Here is an 18,996-nt window from a genome sequence, read left to right as displayed (position 1 = left end):
CTCTCTCTCTCTCTCTCTCTCCCCCCCCATAGGTGCGTTGTGTTTGTGTGTGTGTGTGTGTGTGTGTGTGTGTGTGTGTGTGTGTGTGTGTGTGTGTGTGTGTGTGTGTGTGTGTGTGTGTGTGTGTGTGTGTGTGAATTATTTGTTTATAGACTTGGATTAAACATTTTGGATCAGCAGGCTAACATATTTATAAATATTCTTGGATATGCAGGGGGAAATCTAATGTTGCTATAAATTTAGATTTGACGCAATCTTAATAAATATAAATAAGTTTAATTTATTTTATTCATATTTGTAGTTATTTAACTTGTGGGGAGGGTATATATTTTATAACGTCGTGCAGTTATTTCGGCAGTTTTTATATTGATAGAAACACTTAAATTACTTTTGGCTAAAGTATTTTTTTTATTATGGCTAATAATAGAAATTCACAGTTATTTTACTATCCAAAGTGAAGCCTAGGTTTATTATTTTTATTATCTGTATGTGTAACCATAGGACATGAATGTGAAGGAAAGTACAGAGAACAAAACAAGATGTTTATACGGTGCTCCCAAGTAAATGGAGGGAATTCCAACGAAGTAATCAGCCATGGGTGTTACACGTGCATCGAAAAAGAGATTGACAAATACGAGACTGAAATTTGATTCAGACGATGACGATTTCGAAACTCCCGTGTTTAGAAATACTCAAAAATGCGACACACGAGTCTCACCTGAAAACAGCGATGAGGAGAGTGAAGATAACTTGTCTCGTAGGTTATTTCCTTAAATTAGGGTCACCCGAAATATGCCAAAACCCCGGTTTTTGGCATATTTACAATCAAAAAACCTTTTCGCAATCAAAAAACCTCACAAAAACCATAATTATGCCAAAATCGTATCCAATAAGGGTTTTTTATATACTTTATTGGCAGTTTATCAATATTATATGATTTACAATTTATATGAAGCACAAATGTTGTTGTCAGTCCTAAACATGCATACGTCCGTTTCTGCCTTGTTTATAAAATGCGGTTTTTGGCATATTTACAATCAAAAAACCTTTTCGCAATCAAAAAACCTCACAAAAACCATAATTATGCCAAAATCGTATCCAATGAGGTTTTTTTTATATACTTTATTGACAGTTTATCAATATTATATGATTTACAATTTATATGAAGCACAAATATTGTTGTCAGTCCTAAACATATGCATACGTCCGTTTCCGCCTTGTTTGTAAAATGTGGAACAGGACTGATTTTAGGGTCCGACTATTTACTCCCAAGATACCCAAAAATACACCAAGACACCACACGTTTTTGTATTGGTGTACTCCCTGGGTGTATTGATATGCTGTTTATATTAGTTTTATTAGTAAACGTTAACAGAATATAAATATAAACCTTTATATAAATGAATACCTTTGGAATGACCGTTGGCCTATTATATTACAAAGTTCATTTGGCCATTTGAAGAAATAATTACATTTGTAATTACAAAGGCAAAACTTGTGATGTGTGAAATAAATGATTGGCTAGTTATTATTTCACATCTACATTAACAATAATAATGAAAAAAAAAGGTGCTGTATTGGCCATCTTTTTTTTCTCTTGAATATAATAGTATTCAACAAATAAAAAAGCTGTTACACCCCTGCACCGCGGTGAGGTTCAGCACTTGCAGGGGAAGGGCTTCTTTAGGAAATTTCGTAATATATGCCCACATTTATTAATAAAACCCAAATTACATTGTACATAACTGTGTGTCTGTATACAAATCGTCCAATAACTCTTTGTCAGTTAACATATAAATAATGTTTACTCATAAATAATTGGACCCAGTATAAATGAATGTAATTAAGTATAAACGTTTCTCTATGCTAAGACGATAATGAAACATCATTCGCTACACGTTGTACATGACGATTTTATTACTAGCCTAATATGTTAAAAAACGTGTGTGTAACATTGACTATTGAACAGTCGAATTGATAATGCAAAAAAACGTCACTAAAGCAATAGCTATTGTTCGAAACACACCTGTTCATTATTTCGTATAGTACAATCCCGAAAGCTGCTCATCCAATACGTGTCTTGGGGGTATCTTGGGGGTAAATAGTCCGACCCTAAAATCAGTCCTGTTCCGCATTTTACAAACAAGGCGGAAACGGACGTATGCATATGTTTAGGTCTGACAACAATATTTGTGCTTCATGTAAATTGTAAATCATATAATGATAAACTGTCAATAAAGTATATAAAAAAACCCTTGTTGGATACGATTTTGGCATAATTATGGTTTTTGTGAGGTTTTTTGATTGCGGAAAAGGTTTTTTGATTGTAAATATGCCAAAAACCAGGTTTTTGGCATATTTCGGGTGACCGTTAAATTATGTCACTTGTTTTCAATTAGCCTAACACTAGTAACAGTGTAACACCGTTAAACACGTGTTTTTGTTAATTATAAAGATAAAGCTTGACTATAGGCAAGACTTCCGATCGTTCCAGCATTCAGTTCATTCAGCCTTAAAGGGATAGTAAACTAAAACATGAGCCTTATTTGTTGGAAAGATGCATACCCGGACGGGGACCAGACAACTCGGCCCGGGGGACAACTCGGCCCGGGGGACAACTCGGCCCAGACATCTCGGCCACAGGGCCGTGTGTCTCGGACAACTCGGCCCCATGGCCGAGTTATTAGACTGATAGACGGGGCATGCTGTGACACATTATATGCGTGTTAAGTATGATAGTTGGCCGTGTCGAAGTATTGTACTATAGACTAGTAATAATGAAGTAGGGCGAGATCGCCGTAAATTCCATATACTGCTGGGTGAAATCGCCGTACTATATATATCTAACTAAAGAGGAATTTTATTATTTAAAATGTTTATATTACTATCATTTACTGCATGAAATGATACGAACAATGTTCAAATCAAATGTGATGTGTCCTTTTTTTCTGTCTTTGCCTGTTAAAGTGTTTCTTGTGAGTATAGTTTTCTCGCAGTGACCACTGTGCATACCGTTTTAAAGACGATTAACACTAATAATAGTGAACTCTAATCAACATATAGACATAAACTGTTATAATGAATTATAATTTCCCTGTAATGAAACTGAAATCGTGAAATACTAATAAGCAATATATCTTTATATCTGTCCTTGTATCTTATCTTGTTAGTTTTCTGTTACTGGTAATTTAATGTGATCAGTTCTATAAAACCGTAGATGTAAAGAACATATCGAAAAAAGAAAACATACACAAGCTTTTAGTTTGACATTTTATTAATTTGTAATATAGAAGTGTACTATGAAATGGAACACACAAACATGTCGGCGACCTCGCCCAACTTTTTGAGAAACCAATATCAAACCCAAAACATGCACTGAATAATAATAAGCTTAAAGTACTGTCAGTCGGGCCAACTTTGTTGTAAACAGTATGGAAGACAGAAAACAGACAGATGGAGTTTCAGTTTGAATTTTATGAATTTGTTACATTAATATGTTCTCAAACAATAAGTAAGTGTACAATGAAATGGTACACAAAACGTCGGCGATCTCGCCCAACCTTGCTGATATATGGAGTAAACTGAACAAAAGCAATGACAGAAAAAACAAAAGCTTGGGAATAAAGAACAGTATCAAACCCAAAACATTAATTAAATATTATTATAATAACCAATTTATTGTAATAAACAGTGACATTCCCGTCTGCTTATATGTATATAGAGTACGGTGATTTCGCCCAGCAGTATATGGAATTTACGGCTATCTCGCCCGTGGCGAGATCGACCGGTGGCGAAATCGCCGGACTCCGTAATAATAATGCATTATACTGATAGATACCGCTAACTATATGGTCACCATTAAGAATGACAATTGTGTATGTCGTAGGGTTTCTAGAAGTATTGTACTATAGAAATAACGCATAAGACATCATTTGCCAAATTCCCACATTTATTACATTAAATACATACGCACATACACATGTATGTACGCAAAAAAACCCAACAGAACACATATACATAAATAGTTATAATAAAGAAATAAAACACCAATCACCAAAAGTACATAGAAATAAAACGTCCAACAAAAGATAAAAGTCAGTGTTGTTACAACGATAAATAACTTTTGCATGTTTTTTCTGGGATCATCTCCAATGTTTAGGTCACCGACTGTAGAACAAAAACAAATTATTCGAACAGCGGAAACTATCTTCAAAGATAAATGGATCAGCAATTTATCAATTTAACAAAAAACAAATTCTTTTATTTCTGTGAGAATACTTTAATTTAAAAAACAACACTTGTTCAACAATATTGTTCAACAATAAACAAGATTGTCCATGTGCGGAGTTGTCTCTGGACTCCGGGCCGAGTTGTCTTGCGGTGGGCCGGGTTGTCTCAGAACTCTGGGCCGAGCTGTCTCGACGTGGGCCGAGTTGTCCTCCGGGCCGAGTTGTCTGGCATTCTACCCGGACCACCAACACATACTGACACTTTACCAAATGAAAAACGGGTAACTTTAGTGTTAATAAAAAACCCGTGATTATTCCTGCAAACTGGGGGCAACCATTTTCTTTTCTTTTCGAGGCATCCGGGACAGCTAGCTTGGGGTGAAGTGATGTCAGCTCCTGACTATCTCCTGTATGTATCCTGGTGTCACATGTTTTCAATCATTTAAGCGAAATATATGAATAAAATATAAATAAATTTTTTTAAGTATTTAATAATTTACCTACCTGTTGCCACAATAGTTTACCACATAAAACACCAGTAATCCGCAATGAATTCCATAATATCCTTGGAGAAAACGTCTTGCTTTGTCGTAAAGGAATTTTCTCAGTATTTTAGTAACGTCACATGTTTTCGATCGTTTAGTTGGTCGGCTATTTTCTCGGTCGCTGTTGCGTTGTATGGAGCACTATTGATGTCATATTTTACACTTAATTCCACGTTATATAACTGATTTAAAAATGTTTGTGACTTTCAATCAATGTTACTTAACTTTAAGAATAAAGAAAAAATTAGGCTAAACGTTTAACATATTTTACATAATTTTTTTCAGTTTTTTTACTCCAGTGATTATTACTCTTCCATTTCATTATGGCAAGGACACCAAAATTCGGAATGTCTCCGTACAACCCTAACTGGAGTGCAAAATTTTAAATGTACCCAATGCTGATATGCCGGATAGATGCATTGTGCCAACGAAACGAAGCAAAGTGAAACACAGTGTTTGTATTCGCTGGTTGGCTCTTCTTGCACTTGCAGCAAAGATCGCTAGGGTTGTCAGATTCCTCCGATGTTTCGTCTTCAAGCTGCTGTTTTGTGTTAGCACTGGGTGGGAGAAAAATTCCTGACGTACTTGGTTTTGGTGAATCTTCAGTTTGCTTTGATTTTGTACATTTTCTTTTCTGCAATCCTTCCTTGTTTTGTTTGTTCTTTTGATGTTCCCTGATATCTTCCAAAACCAAATCTTCCGTGATGGCTTTACCACTGACCACAGCACTGAGTACTTTCCTCTTCTTAGTAGGTTTTGGTTTTCTTGTGATCACTTCTTCTGCAGTTGTGAAAAACGTCTTGCATTTTGATGAATTGTTTTCACAGTTGACAGTTGCCCTGGTTTGTGATTCATTTTCTGACTCCATGTTGTTGCTTAAAACAGCTGAAGGCAGGAATGTTGAAGGCTGTATGACGTCTCTATCAAATGGATAAATCCCGGTCTTTCTGAACGATGACTGCAGGTTGGCGGGTGTGAGTGCTGCACAGTAAGCTTTGCAGGCAGTCTCACAAAGGGAATGTCTGTCAATACCCGATGTTGCATGTTCGCGTATGTACATGTAGGTATGTCTCATGCCATTGTAAATGTGTTCGAACGGGCCGAAACATCCCACATCCATTGGCTGAAGAACATGCGATGTGTGAGCAGGTAATACAAATCATATTATGTGCCTCTCTCGTGCCCACTGGATCAGGGAAACATTTATGTGTGACGTGTGACCATCATAAAGAATTAAGACAGGCTTGTCAGAAGATGCTGCTGGAACATACTTTGAAAAATGTTCTTTAAGATACTTTTGAAAAATATCAGAATTTCGTAAATCATACTTGTCTCAAATCTTTTCCAGGCTATCAAAGTATTTGTTGATGGTATCTTTAAATGTTGCTTTGGCACGCATGATTTCAAGTGATCGTGGTTTTTTAACTCTAAGCTCGGGCCATCGCTTCATAAACCCATAAAACCATCGCAGGGAAAATGGTTTTTCACCCTTTTCTCTTTTGCCAAGATGAAAAGCAAGGTCTGTGGCAATATTAAGGACTTCAGTGCGGGTATACCCAAAGCCCACAGATGACATAAACTCAACATGTGTCACTATAGTTTGCTCCTCTTCTTGAGACAACAATGGGTCTGGTCCTGACTTAACACAATCGATGTCCGTTTTTCCACTTAGACGGTCGTGCAAGGTGGAGTATAGCACTGAACAAACCCCATCTCCCCTAACCCTAACCCCTCACCCTAACCCTAACTAAAAATAATAAATGGGGGATATTATACCGCAACCTATATGACCTAGCCCGAGTACTCCGACTGTAAGAGAGCTAGACGGACATTTGGAAGGATGTACGCTCTCATTACAGTCATTAATTTTTTTGCAATCGCTGCCCACCAAAGAGTAGTCAAAGATTTCCGCTCTAAGGCTGACGACAGTTACTTTTTGCACCCTTGTTTTGGCTTTGTACACAATAAATTTTTAATTATAAATAAAACATCTTCAACAGTGATTTTGTGACATGATATATTTGACAAAAAAAGTACTTTTTTTTTCTTTCATCTTTTAAAACTTAAAATTCATATTTTGTCCAGAATTATGAAAAAAAAAAAAAATACCAACCTGTAAAGAGCTTTAATTGTCTGCTTGTTATAGAAATTTGACAGGGGTCAAGGTTAGTAGACCAGTTTTTATTTTAATGTGGCAAAGCACTGTAATAATATAGCTAATTTTGTATTTGAATGAGGTCAGTATTCCAGTGACGTCACTGCACCTCCTTACAATAGCCATAAACTGGGTAAATGACGTTTCCGTTTTAAGAATGCTGCAAAAATTCCTATGCAAAATTGCTATTGAAAATCTTTTGATTGAACATTACTTATGCACCTGAATGTGTTTGAAAAAAATCTTATTAATTTTTTTTACTTTTTATGAAATATGGATTTCAAGTAAAATTATGGTAAAATATGCTATATTGTAATTGTGTACCAAAAAAAAAGAAAAAACTTTTGTTTTTGTTTAACGACACCACTGGAGCACATTGGATGTCAGACATATGGTCATTTTGACACAGTCATAGAGATGAAACCTGCTACATTTTCACTTAGTAGCAAGGGATCTTTTATATGCACCATCCCACAGACATATGGTACCACAGCCTTTGTTACACCAGTTGTGGTGGTGCACTGGCTGGAACGAGAAATAGCTTAATGGGCCCACTGACGGGGATCGATCCTAAACCGACCACACATCCAGTGAGCACTTTACCACTGGGCTACATCCCGCAGGTATATTGTGTACAAAGCCAAAACAAGGGTGCAAGGGCTTCTAGATTATGGTAGCCCCACTCCCATGACTAGTGATATTCAGTGTTGGGCTAGTAAATAACTACTATTAACATGCCTGACAGGGCTTCTAGATTATGGCAGCCCCACTCCCATGGCTAGTGATATTCAATGTTGGGCTAGTAAATAACTACTATTGCCATGCCAGACAGGGCTTCTAGATTATGGTAGCCCCACTCCTATGGCTAGTGATATTCATTGTTGGGCTAGTAAATAACTACTATTGCCATGCCAGACAGGGCTTCTAGATTATGGTAGCCCACTCCCATGGCTAGTGATATTCAATGTTGGGCTAGTAAGTAACTACTACTGCCATGCCAGACAGGGCTTCTAGATTATGGTAGCCTCACTCCCATGGCTAGTGATATTCAATGTTGGGCTAGTAAGTAACTACTACTGCCATGCCAGACAGGGCTTCTAGATTATGGTAGCCTCACTCCCATGGCTAGTGATATTCAATGTTGGGCTAGTAAGTAACTACTACTGCCATGCCAGACAGGGCTTCTAGATTATGGTAGCCCCACTCCCATGGCTAGTGATATTCAATGTTGGGCTAGTAAGTAACTACTACTGCCATGCCAGACAGGGCTTCTAGATTATGGTAGCCCCACTCCCATGGCTAGTGATATTCAATGTTGGGCTAGTAAGTAACTACTACTGCCATGCCAGACAGGGCTTCTAGATTATGGTAGCCTCACTCCCATGGCTAGTGATATTCAATGTTGGGCTAGTAAGTAACTACTACTGCCATGCCAGACAGGGCTTCTAGATTATGGTAGCCTCCACTCCCATGGCTAGTGATATTCAATGTTGGGCTAGTAAATAAATACTATTGCCACGCCAGACAGGGCTTCTAGATTATGGTAGCCCCACTCCCATGGCTAGTGATATTCAATGTTGGGCTAGTAAATAACTACTATTGCCATGCCAGACAGGGCTTCTAGATTATGGTAGCCTCCACTCCCATGGCTAGTGATATTCAATGTTGGGCTAGTAAATAACTACTATTGCCATGCCAGACAGGGCTTCTAGATTATGGTAGCCCCACTCCCATGGCTAGTGATATTCAATGTTGGGCTAGTAAGTAACTACTACTGCCATGCCAGACAGGGCTTCTAGATTATGGTAGCCTCACTCCCATGGCTAGTGATATTCAATGTTGGGCTAGTAAGTAACTACTACTGCCATGCCAGACAGGGCTTCTAGATTATGGTAGCCTCACTCCCATGGCTAGTGATATTCAATGTTGGGCTAGTAAGTAACTACTACTGCCATGCCAGACAGGGCTTCTAGATTATGGTAGCCCCACTCCCATGGCTAGTGATATTCAATGTTGGGCTAGTAAGTAACTACTACTGCCATGCCAGACAGGGCTTCTAGATTATGGTAGCCCCACTCCCATGGCTAGTGATATTCAATGTTGGGCTAGTAAGTAACTACTACTGCCATGCCAGACAGGGCTTCTAGATTATGGTAGCCTCACTCCCATGGCTAGTGATATTCAATGTTGGGCTAGTAAGTAACTACTACTACCGTGCCAGACAGGGCTTCTAGATTATGGTAGCCTCCACTCCCATGGCTAGTGATATTCAATGTTGGGCTAGTAAATAAATACTATTGCCGTGCCAGACAAGGCTTCTAGATTATGGTAGCCTCACTCCCATGGCTAGTGATATTCAATGTTGGGCTAGTAAATAACTACTATTGCCGTGCCAGACAGGGCTTCTAGATTATGGTAGCCTCACTCCCATGGCTAGTGATATTCAATGTTGGGCTAGTAAATAACTACTATTGCCGTGCCAGACAGGGCTTCTAGATTATGGTAGCCTCACTCCCATGGCTAGTGATATTCAATGTTGGGCTAGTAAATAACTACTATTGCCGTGCCAGACAGGGCTTCTAGATTATGGTAGCCTCTCACTCCCATGGCTAGTGATATTCAATGTTGGGCTAGTAAATAACTACTATTGCCGTGCCAGACAGGGCTTCTAGATTATGGTAGCCTCACTCCCATGGCTAGTGATATTCAATGTTGGGCTAGTAAATAACTACTATTGCCGTGCCAGACAGGGCTTCTAGATTATGGTAGCCTCACTCCCATGGCTAGTGATATTCAATGTTGGGCTAGTAAATAACTACTATTGCCGTGCCAGACAGGGCTTCTAGATTATGGTAGCCTCCACTCCCATGGCTAGTGATATTCAATGTTGGGCTAGTAAATAACTACTATTGCCGTGCCAGACAGGGCTTCTAGATTATGGTAGCCTCCACTCCCATGGCTAGTGATATTCAATGTTGGGCTAGTAAATAACTACTATTGCCGTGCCAGACAGGGCTTCTAGATTATGGTAGCCTCACTCCCATGGCTAGTGATATTCAATGTTGGGCTAGTAAATAACTACTATTGCCGTGCCAGACAGGGCTTCTAGATTATGGTAGCCTCACTCCCATGGCTAGTGATATTCAATGTTGGGCTAGTAAATAACTACTATTGCCGTGCCAGACAGGGCTTCTAGATTATGGTAGCCTCACTCCCATGGCTAGTGATATTCAATGTTGGGCTAGTAAATAACTACTATTGCCACGCCAGACAGGGCTTCTAGATTATGGTAGCCTCCACTCCCATGGCTAGTGATATTCAATGTTGGGCTAGTAAATAACTAATATTGCCACGCCAGACAGGGCTTCTAGATTATGGTAGCCCCACTCCCATGGCTAGTGATATTCAATGTTGGGCTAGTAAATAACTAATATTGCCACGCCAGACAGTGCTTCTAGATTATGGTAGCCTCCACTCCCCTGGCTAGTGATATTCAATGTTGGGCTAGTAAATAACTAATATTGCCATGCCAGACAGTGCTTCTAGATTATGGTAGCCTCCACTCCCCTGGCTAGTGATATTCAATGTTGGGCTAGTAAATAACTACTACTGCCACGCCAGACAGTGCTTCTAGATTATGGTAGCCTCCACTCCCATGGCTAGTGATATTCAATGTTGGGCTAGTAAATAACTACTATTGCCACGCCAGACAGTGCTTCTAGATTATGGTAGCCTCCACTCCCCTGGCTAGTGATATTCAATGTTGGGCTAGTAAATAACTAATATGTTGGGCTGCCACTGCCAGACAGACAGGGCTTCTAGATTATGGTAGCCTCCACTCCCATGGCTAGTGATATTCAATGTTGGGCTAGTAAATAACTACTATTGCCATGCCAGACAGGGCTTCTAGATTATGGTTCTAGATTATAGTGATATTCAATGTTGGGCTAGTACTCCCCTGCCAGACAGGGCTTCTGATTATTCAATGTTGATATTCAATGTTGGGCTAGTAAATAACTACTATTGCCGTGCCAGACAGGGCTTCTAGATTATGGTAGCCTCACTCCCATGGCTAGTGATATTCAATGTTGGGCTAGTAAATAACTACTATTGCCGTGCCAGACAGGGCTTCTAGATTATGGTAGCCTCCACTCCCATGGCTAGTGATATTCAATGTTGGGCTAGTAAATAACTACTATTGCCGTGCCAGACAGTGCTTCTAGATTATGGTAGCCTCCACTCCCATGGCTAGTGATATTCAATGTTGGGCTAGTAAATAACTACTATTGCCGTGCCAGACAGTGCTTCTAGATTATGGTAGCCTCACTCCCATGGCTAGTGATATTCAATGTTGGGCTAGTAAATAACTACTATTGCCGTGCCAGACAGGGCTTCTAGATTATGGTAGCCTCACTCCCATGGCTAGTGATATTCAATGTTGGGCTAGTAAATAACTACTATTGCCGTGCCAGACAGGGCTTCTAGATTATGGTAGCCCCACTCCCATGGCTAGTGATATTCAATGTTGGGCTAGTAAATAACTACTATTGCCACGCCAGACAGGGCTTCTAGATTATGGTAGCCTCACTCCCATGGCTAGTGATATTCAATGTTGGGCTAGTAAATAACTACTACTATTGCCTAGTGACATGTTGGGCTAGTAAATAACTACCTGCCAGACAGGGCTTCTAGATTATGGTAGACATGGGGATATTCTTTCTAGATTATGGTAGCCTCACTCCCATGGCTAGTGATATTCAATGTTGGGCTAGTAAATAACTACTATTAACATGCCTGACGGCTAGTGAAAAAATTAAAAGTTATCAAATGCTGCATTTAAATTAAGTCTAGTTTGTAAACATGAATATCCTGCCCGAAACCACACCTCCAAATCTTAGTGTTTTTAATCAGTCTCCCTCTTTAGGTATCATATCTGATTATTACTATTAGTAAAATTGTATTAGGTAAAGTAGGGCTAGTGAATTTTTAATCGTGGCTAGTAAATTTTAAAAATCACCGATCCCATATGGCTAGTGGATTTTGTAAAAATTCTAGAAGCTCTGGGTGCAAAAAGTGACTGTCATCGACTTTAAATACCACAACAATTCTATGTTTGACGTCAAATACCTTTACATTGATCATTTTCGAGTTGATTCACGACACCCCAACCTTGACATTCCCAGTGATCTGGGGTAATAAAGTTTAAAAAAAATTAATTGTTTTAACACTTCTGTGGACATCCAAGAAATATGTCTTGAGGAAAAACTAAAAGGTCCTGGGGAAATGTTCTTGACGCCGGTATGGTGTGATGTTGTAGTGGTTGAGAATTCAGTTGTTGTTATGTGTGTTTCAGGTCAGTGTGACGAAGCTGTGGACGAGGAGGATGCTGACCGGCTGCCTGACATTGAGACGGGTGAGGAGAGCGACGATGTCCCCGATGAGATCACCTTCTCCCAGAGTCGCGAGTCGGCACTCACACAGATCAACAGAGTGATGCAGCAGATTCGAAACGACAACTCTCAGAAGAAAACCAAGCGCAAACAACAAGATATGATTTTCAAACAGCAAAAGGTGATATTTTATGATTTCCTGATGGCAAGATTTTAATTTTTGTCAAGTATCCTCCTTAGAGATCTATATATATATATATATCTCTCAGCAGGGCTTCCACTGAATCGCAGTAGCCAAAAAATTCACAAACGTTTTTAATTGGCCATTATATATTCTAGAGCTAGCTCTGCCACTTGCCAAATTGATTAGTTGCAAATGTTAAGAGTGGTTGGTAAAAAGTATTTGTGTATTAATTGATATTTTGTTGGAAAATACCTCTATGTATTACATTTTTTAGATAATCTGGCAACATTTTCTGATCACCCAGAGGTAGCCTTGTATTCATAATATTATATTCTTTTTTTTTCAGAAAAAGAAATTAGAAAATTTTGTTGCGCAAAAGCTGCCTGATGACTTCTTAGATTCATTACCGAGTGTATTGGAGGAGAAATTAAAAAAAGATGAGAAGGCTGCTCCTCGTGAATTAGGTATGCTGTGTAGATCAGAAAGTTTGCTCAATAATCGAAGAGCACTTTTTACAAAACCATACATGTCAATGAAGTTTTATGTATGTACACTTTTCAATGTACATAAAGAAAAGTAAAAATCAAAGTTATTTAAAGCTGCAGTCTTCTAGAATACTTTTATATGTATACATTTAGAATAGATCACCCGGATATGTATCATATATCCAGTGAGTGTATTGTGTGAATTATCATTTTTGCCAACATGTTCAGTGACCATTTTGTTCAGTACCCTGATAAGTGAAATGTCGCATGTGAAATTGTGTTTTCTGGTAATTTGTAAAAGTGCAGGACCGAAGCAAGTACCAGTCAGAGGTGTCTTTAGCCAGTGGATGACTGCACAGTAAATGTACCCTGATGTAGTGCCATTGATTAACAGTTTTAAAGGTACAGACCCTAGTTTCAACTCATGAAAATGGACACTAAGTTTAGTTAATTTACAAACCTGTAACACATTTGGATAAAGTTACAACAGAGTGAAAGACGAATCTGTGATGTTAAAACCGGGAAATATCCTTAAAAATTTACTAGAACTCGAATCAATAACTGCTACTTCTCGGACCCACATGCATTTTTGTAGTATTAGAAACAGCAGGATGACCAGAAACACTTCGGTTCTACGGAAATGAATAATCTAATCAACTCAATATAAGTAAAGTTTGATTTCAGTAATCATAAACAGCTCTAATAGTGAGAAATATGCCGTAGTGTTTAAAAGCTAGGGTCTGTCCCTTTAAGAATAATAATGCTTTTTTAAAACACATTTTATTGCATGTACATGTATTTGTTGTTTTTAATAATATAAATTGTAGTGCATAATGCATTTAATTATTTAAATCATATTCCTGTTATACTTACGATATAATACCTATAATATTAAGCAGCATTTTCCCTCACATCTTTTTGGCAAGGGAGATAACTCATGACAGATTTGCTACAATGGCGAATTTGCTATAACGACCAAGGTAACGAGGAATGAGTGAGGTCTGACTGTGTATTGTTTTGTGTTTCTAGATAAAGAGTCTGATGTTACCGACTCAGAAACTGAGGATGTTCAACACAATGAAGATTTCATTCCATTGGAAAGGTATTTTAAACAAATGATACAGGTCTCTTGCAATCACCAAATTCACCAATTACGAATTGGAAAATTTTATTTTAATTTAGTGAACACATTTCATGTATTAATTAATATTTTGTTAGAAAATAAATGGCTGGCTTTCTGCCAGAAAATAATTTGAAGGTATGTAATAAAAACAAAACGGATCATAAGTGACCCTACTAGTTGGTTGTTGGTCTGAAATCTTTTGAAATTGGACATTGCATTCATATACTTTGACAAAAACAAAATAGCAGTTCTCTTCTTATAGTCTAACTTTTAACAAAAAATGTATCCATTAATTTCCAATATTTTAGGGTATGTAATTTTACCCTTTGTCAAAGTCTGGTGGAAATCCTGACTGGGTATCTGTAAAATTTTGAAGTTTAATATAAAAAAAATTGGCAAAATTTTCTTCTGACCCGGAGTTATACTTGTAGTGTGTCACTAGATAGATACTGTGAACCAGTGTATCATTGGAAAGGTAATATAAATAACATATCAGTCATACCAGTGTACTTCTAAAGGGAAATGCTTACATAGAAAGCATATGTTAAAGCTTTTACACAACTTGTCATGGAAAATGTTCGTAAAAGTGGTACGTTAAGCAAATTAGCAAATTTTAGTTGTGTTAAAGATTGACTGTTGGTCCGATTGAAATAACAATTTGTGATATAAAAAGAATACTATATGTATGGTCAGTAGATACATGTACCATTTACATGTATCTTACAACAGTGGTTTGAAAACGTATCTAATGAGTCTACGCGAGTTGAACACATTTGTATACTTCCGTCTTTGAATGGTTGTATTATGGTTTGACACTGTCCATAAATGCTTCGTTTCTGGAGCATAACTTATCAGTTCTTATAGGATCATCAAACCTTGTTAGCAAGTACAACTTAGGATGGTGATGTGTCACATACCATACGTAGGTCACCACGACCTACTTTTGACGGTCCTCTTGTTAAACAACACAATGTAATGGACATGAATGTAGTATTCTGTGTTTTGCATGATCCTCAAAAGCCAGGTTTAAAATAAATTAAATGTATTTTCCAATTGTAGTTAATTTACAGTGCATTTGTCATTGCTTATTAAACCTGCCTCGGTGGTGTCGTGATCAAGGCATCAGACATACGGCTGGTAGGTACAGGGTTCGCAGCCCGGTACCGGCTCCCAACCAGAGCGAGTTTTAACGACTCAGTGGGTAGGTGCAAGACCACTACACTCTCTTCTCTATCTAACCACTAACAACTAACCCACTGTCCTGGACACACAGCCCAGATAGTTGAGGTGTGTGTGCCCAGGACAGCGTGTTTGAACCTTAACTGAATATAAGTACGAAAATAAATTGAAATTAAATATGGCATTTCGAGAAAATAAGGACATTATACATTTTTAATGATGCAGTCTATATTTTCAATTGTAGGAATGCCCTTTTTTCAAATGTGTTTTATGACTCCTTTCTCTAGTAATAAATAGGGTCTCCATGAGTACTCGAGTATGGGCCGCGTCCAACAAGACTAGAGTCCGTTCACAGGACTCGAGTATCCGTGCAAGAAAAAACACTCATCGTAATGTTCACAATTACATGTACACAGCATGCTTGAACCTTAATTGGATATAAGCACAAAAATAAGTTGAAAGGAAATTAATGAATGCTCATTAAAGTGTATCACAGAGCAATTAATGTTCCTTTCATTGGTCAGTGTAGCTTTGGCATCTGGACCATGACCATGGAATAGCTAATGAGATGTTTTTAAATCCAGGTCACTGTGTGCTACAACAAATCACTAGCAGGTGCAAAAGAAATGTTAGTATGTTGTATATTTTTCAGGTTACAAGGGATTGAAGTTGTATCTCTTCGACATGACAAACCAAAGCACAAAACCTTGGCCCAGTCCGCTGCAGAGTTCAGACAGAGCAGGCTGTATGGTGGGAAAATACCACGGGAAGACTGTAAGTTATATATAGGGGCAGGACGTAGCCCAGTGGTAAAGCGTTCGCTTGATGCATGGTCGGTCTAGGATCAATCCCCGTTGGTGGACATTATCAGGCTATTTCTCGTTCCAGCCAATGCTCCACAACTGGTGTAACAAAAGATCCCTTGCTGCTAATCGAAAAGAGTAGCCCATGAAGTGGCGACAGCGGGTTTCCTCTCTCAGTACCTGTATGGTCCTTAACCATATGTCTAATGCCATATACCCATAAATAAAATGTGTTGAGTGTGTCGTTAAATAAAACATTTCCTTCTTCTTCTGCAAGTTATATTTCATTTCATGGGGTGGGACGTAGCTCAATAGTAAAGTGCTCGCTTGATATGTGGTCGGTTTGGGATCGATCCCCATCGGTGGGCCCACTGGGTTACTTCTCATTCCAGCCAATGTGTTACGACTAGTGTATCAAAGGCCATGGTATATGCTGTCCTGTCTGTGGGATGGTACATATTAAAGATCCCTTGCCATTAACTCTTTCACCACTAAGTTTTACAGCCTTTGACCTTCCCTGCACACTGAGTTTAAATAGCAGATTTATGATCATGTTTGTTAAAGGATAAAACTACTTGTTTTATCATTAATTTTAGTTATAGGCTATACATTTCCAGAAAGGTGAATGGACGGCTGTCTAGATAAAAAAATAATACTTTAAAAATGTTAGATTCAACAGGTATAAATCTGGTAATTACAGGTAAACTATGCATATTACTCACCTATTTGAGTAGGTAGGACTGGTAATTTAAAAAAACAACAGTACAAATGTTTTTCTTGTTGGATAATTAATTAATTAACATTCCAGTTATAATTTAAAAAATATATTTACAATGCTTTTGCAAAATTAACAAGCCATAATAAGCTTTCATTTCATCAACAGAAACATGATACCACACACCTTTGTTGTTAGCAGGATCTGTATCACGCTTTTTTTTTGGCATTCATGTTGATAAATTACACAATTATAATATAAAATAGTGAAAAGTACTTTATGGCGTTTGTGTTGACGTCAAACACTTTTACGGGCCCCAGATTTTTAGTAAACGTTGATCTGCAGGTAACCGAATATGGCTCATGTGTCCAGGTAAACTCAGGCGCGTGGTAAAACATTGGCAAGTCATCTTGTAACTCGTCATTGGTATCATTTTCTTCTAAATTGCCATGTTGAATGACATTTCGTTCACAATCGCCAATCTCGATTAAATCAAATGCACCAAAGTCCATATTATCCCACATTTCATCATCGGAAAACCTGTCATCTGAATCGCAACCATTGTTTTCAACAGACAAAATTTCGTCACCTCGGTTCATGTTTAATTACAGTCAGAATATCAGTATAAACTTGGAAAAACTCATTTAAAATTCGCTAGAACATGGCAGCTTTGGTCGCGCGAGATTTTGTCTAATTATAAAATTGACGCGTCACTCGGCGCCAAATATGAACAGGTGTTACAAGCCGCTAAACCGGCCTGTCGTGCTGAGACGCACTGGATATCGCTAGCCGGTATACCGGCCTGTCGTGGTGAAAGAGTTAATGAAAAATGTAGTAGGTTTTCTCTCTGAGACTCAAAATTTACCAAATGTTTGACAACCAGTAGCTGATGATTAATATATCAATGTGGTCTAGCGGTGTCGTTAAACAAAACAAACTTCTTGCTTTTTTCATTTCATTTCTAAAAGTCCTGTCATTTATGGATCAAAAGAAATTAAACCGAAACATTTTTATATGAAATCGCACATTTTACCCCTAGTGTTGTTTTTTGAACTCTGATGTACATATTTTATGGTAATTATTGTGTATACAATATTCATACATCACCAAATGATTATACTTTTGAAACACAATACTGTTTTTAAAGACTGATCAATATCTATTTTTTTCTTATCTTCAGTATATGTGGGGGAATTATTTTTTTTAGATTTTTTTAGTCAAGGCGGGAAAAAAAAATCCTCTTCAAAAATATCTTACAGACCTTTGTATCTGTAATTGATGGAGGGTTTCTACTTGGAATGCAACAAGTCTGCTTAAAAGTAGATCATTCAGACTACTATTTTTATTATTTTTATTTTGTTTTCAGTTCAACACATATGTTCAAGAATAGAAAAGCGCAGAGTCCGGAGAAAATAGCTATGAACAGATCTGTGTTATGGATGAGATGCTATGAGACAAAAGGTTGCATTACTGTAAGTTTGCAGTGCAGATGTACTCAACAGCAGTCAGTGGCGGCTCTTTAAAAATACGTCTGTCGCCCAGTGGCGTGGGGGGGGGGGGGGGGGGGGCACTGGTGCGGTTGCCCTGGATGCAAAATTCTGGACTTGTGGGAAGGGACTCTTGGAGTGCTAACGGTCCACTGGTTAGGAGGTGCAATACTTGCCTTTTCCCGGGCGCTGGCAACCCACCTTTTTACGCCACTGCTGGCGCCAGCATATTTTTTCTAGAATGGCCATCGAAAGCATAAATCTACAAATGTCAAAAAATTTTGGAATTAGTTTATCAATGGTCTTTACAGAGAAACATTAAGCAGCCCTCTACATTACGACCAGTGTGGTCAAATGAGACAGGTTTGGTTGCATATGAGACGGATTTGGTCGCAACTAAAACATTTCATACCTCGATATAAAAAAAAAGAAAAAAGTAGGTGTCATCTGGCTCGTAGATGGAAAAGTTAACAGAGGAGTATTAAGAGATCTTTTATATGCACTTTACCAAACTACCATGGCCTTCAGTATACCAGTTGTGTGGGGAGAACCTGAATCTATGGACGTGGCCTGTCATATAACTAGACTATCCTTGATCTGCAGCTTTCAGTTCAGTGCTGGTTATTATCACTGGGTTGAATGTCTTGTGTATTTGTTGTAGTTGTTATAACCGATGTGATTAAAATACTATTACATGCTAA

The 18,996-nt window shown here is 38.2% G+C and overlaps 1 protein-coding gene across 1 annotated transcript; it reads left to right on the top strand.

The window, feature by feature from the left end:
- The first annotated feature begins 562 nt into the window (after positions 1 to 562).
- LOC121390131 (bud site selection protein 21-like) lies at positions 563 to 18,996 on the top strand. The gene is made up of 6 exons (XM_041521870.1): positions 563 to 757; positions 12,283 to 12,500; positions 12,850 to 12,967; positions 14,018 to 14,090; positions 15,943 to 16,064; positions 18,175 to 18,996. The coding sequence occupies exons 1-6, from the start codon at positions 595 to 597 to the stop codon at positions 18,222 to 18,224; spliced, it is 744 nt and encodes a 247-aa protein (XP_041377804.1). The 5' UTR covers positions 563 to 594; the 3' UTR covers positions 18,225 to 18,996.

Source organism: Gigantopelta aegis, chromosome 15 (assembly GCF_016097555.1).
Source record: "Gigantopelta aegis isolate Gae_Host chromosome 15, Gae_host_genome, whole genome shotgun sequence".
NCBI lineage: Eukaryota > Metazoa > Mollusca > Gastropoda > Neomphalida > Peltospiridae > Gigantopelta > Gigantopelta aegis.
Note: the sequence above shows the minus strand (reverse complement) of the source record. Positions and strands in the feature narration are given on the sequence as shown.

Coding starts and splice junctions, on each gene's coding strand:
- LOC121390131 (XM_041521870.1), top strand. CDS start 595: ATGGGTGTTACACGTGCATCGAAAAAGAGATTGACAAATACGAGACTG. Junction 758..12,282: donor GAGTGAAGATAACTTGTCTC/GTAGGTTATTTC, acceptor TGTGTGTTTCAG/GTCAGTGTGACGAAGCTGTG. Junction 12,968..14,017: donor GGCTGCTCCTCGTGAATTAG/GTATGCTGTGTA, acceptor TTGTGTTTCTAG/ATAAAGAGTCTGATGTTACC.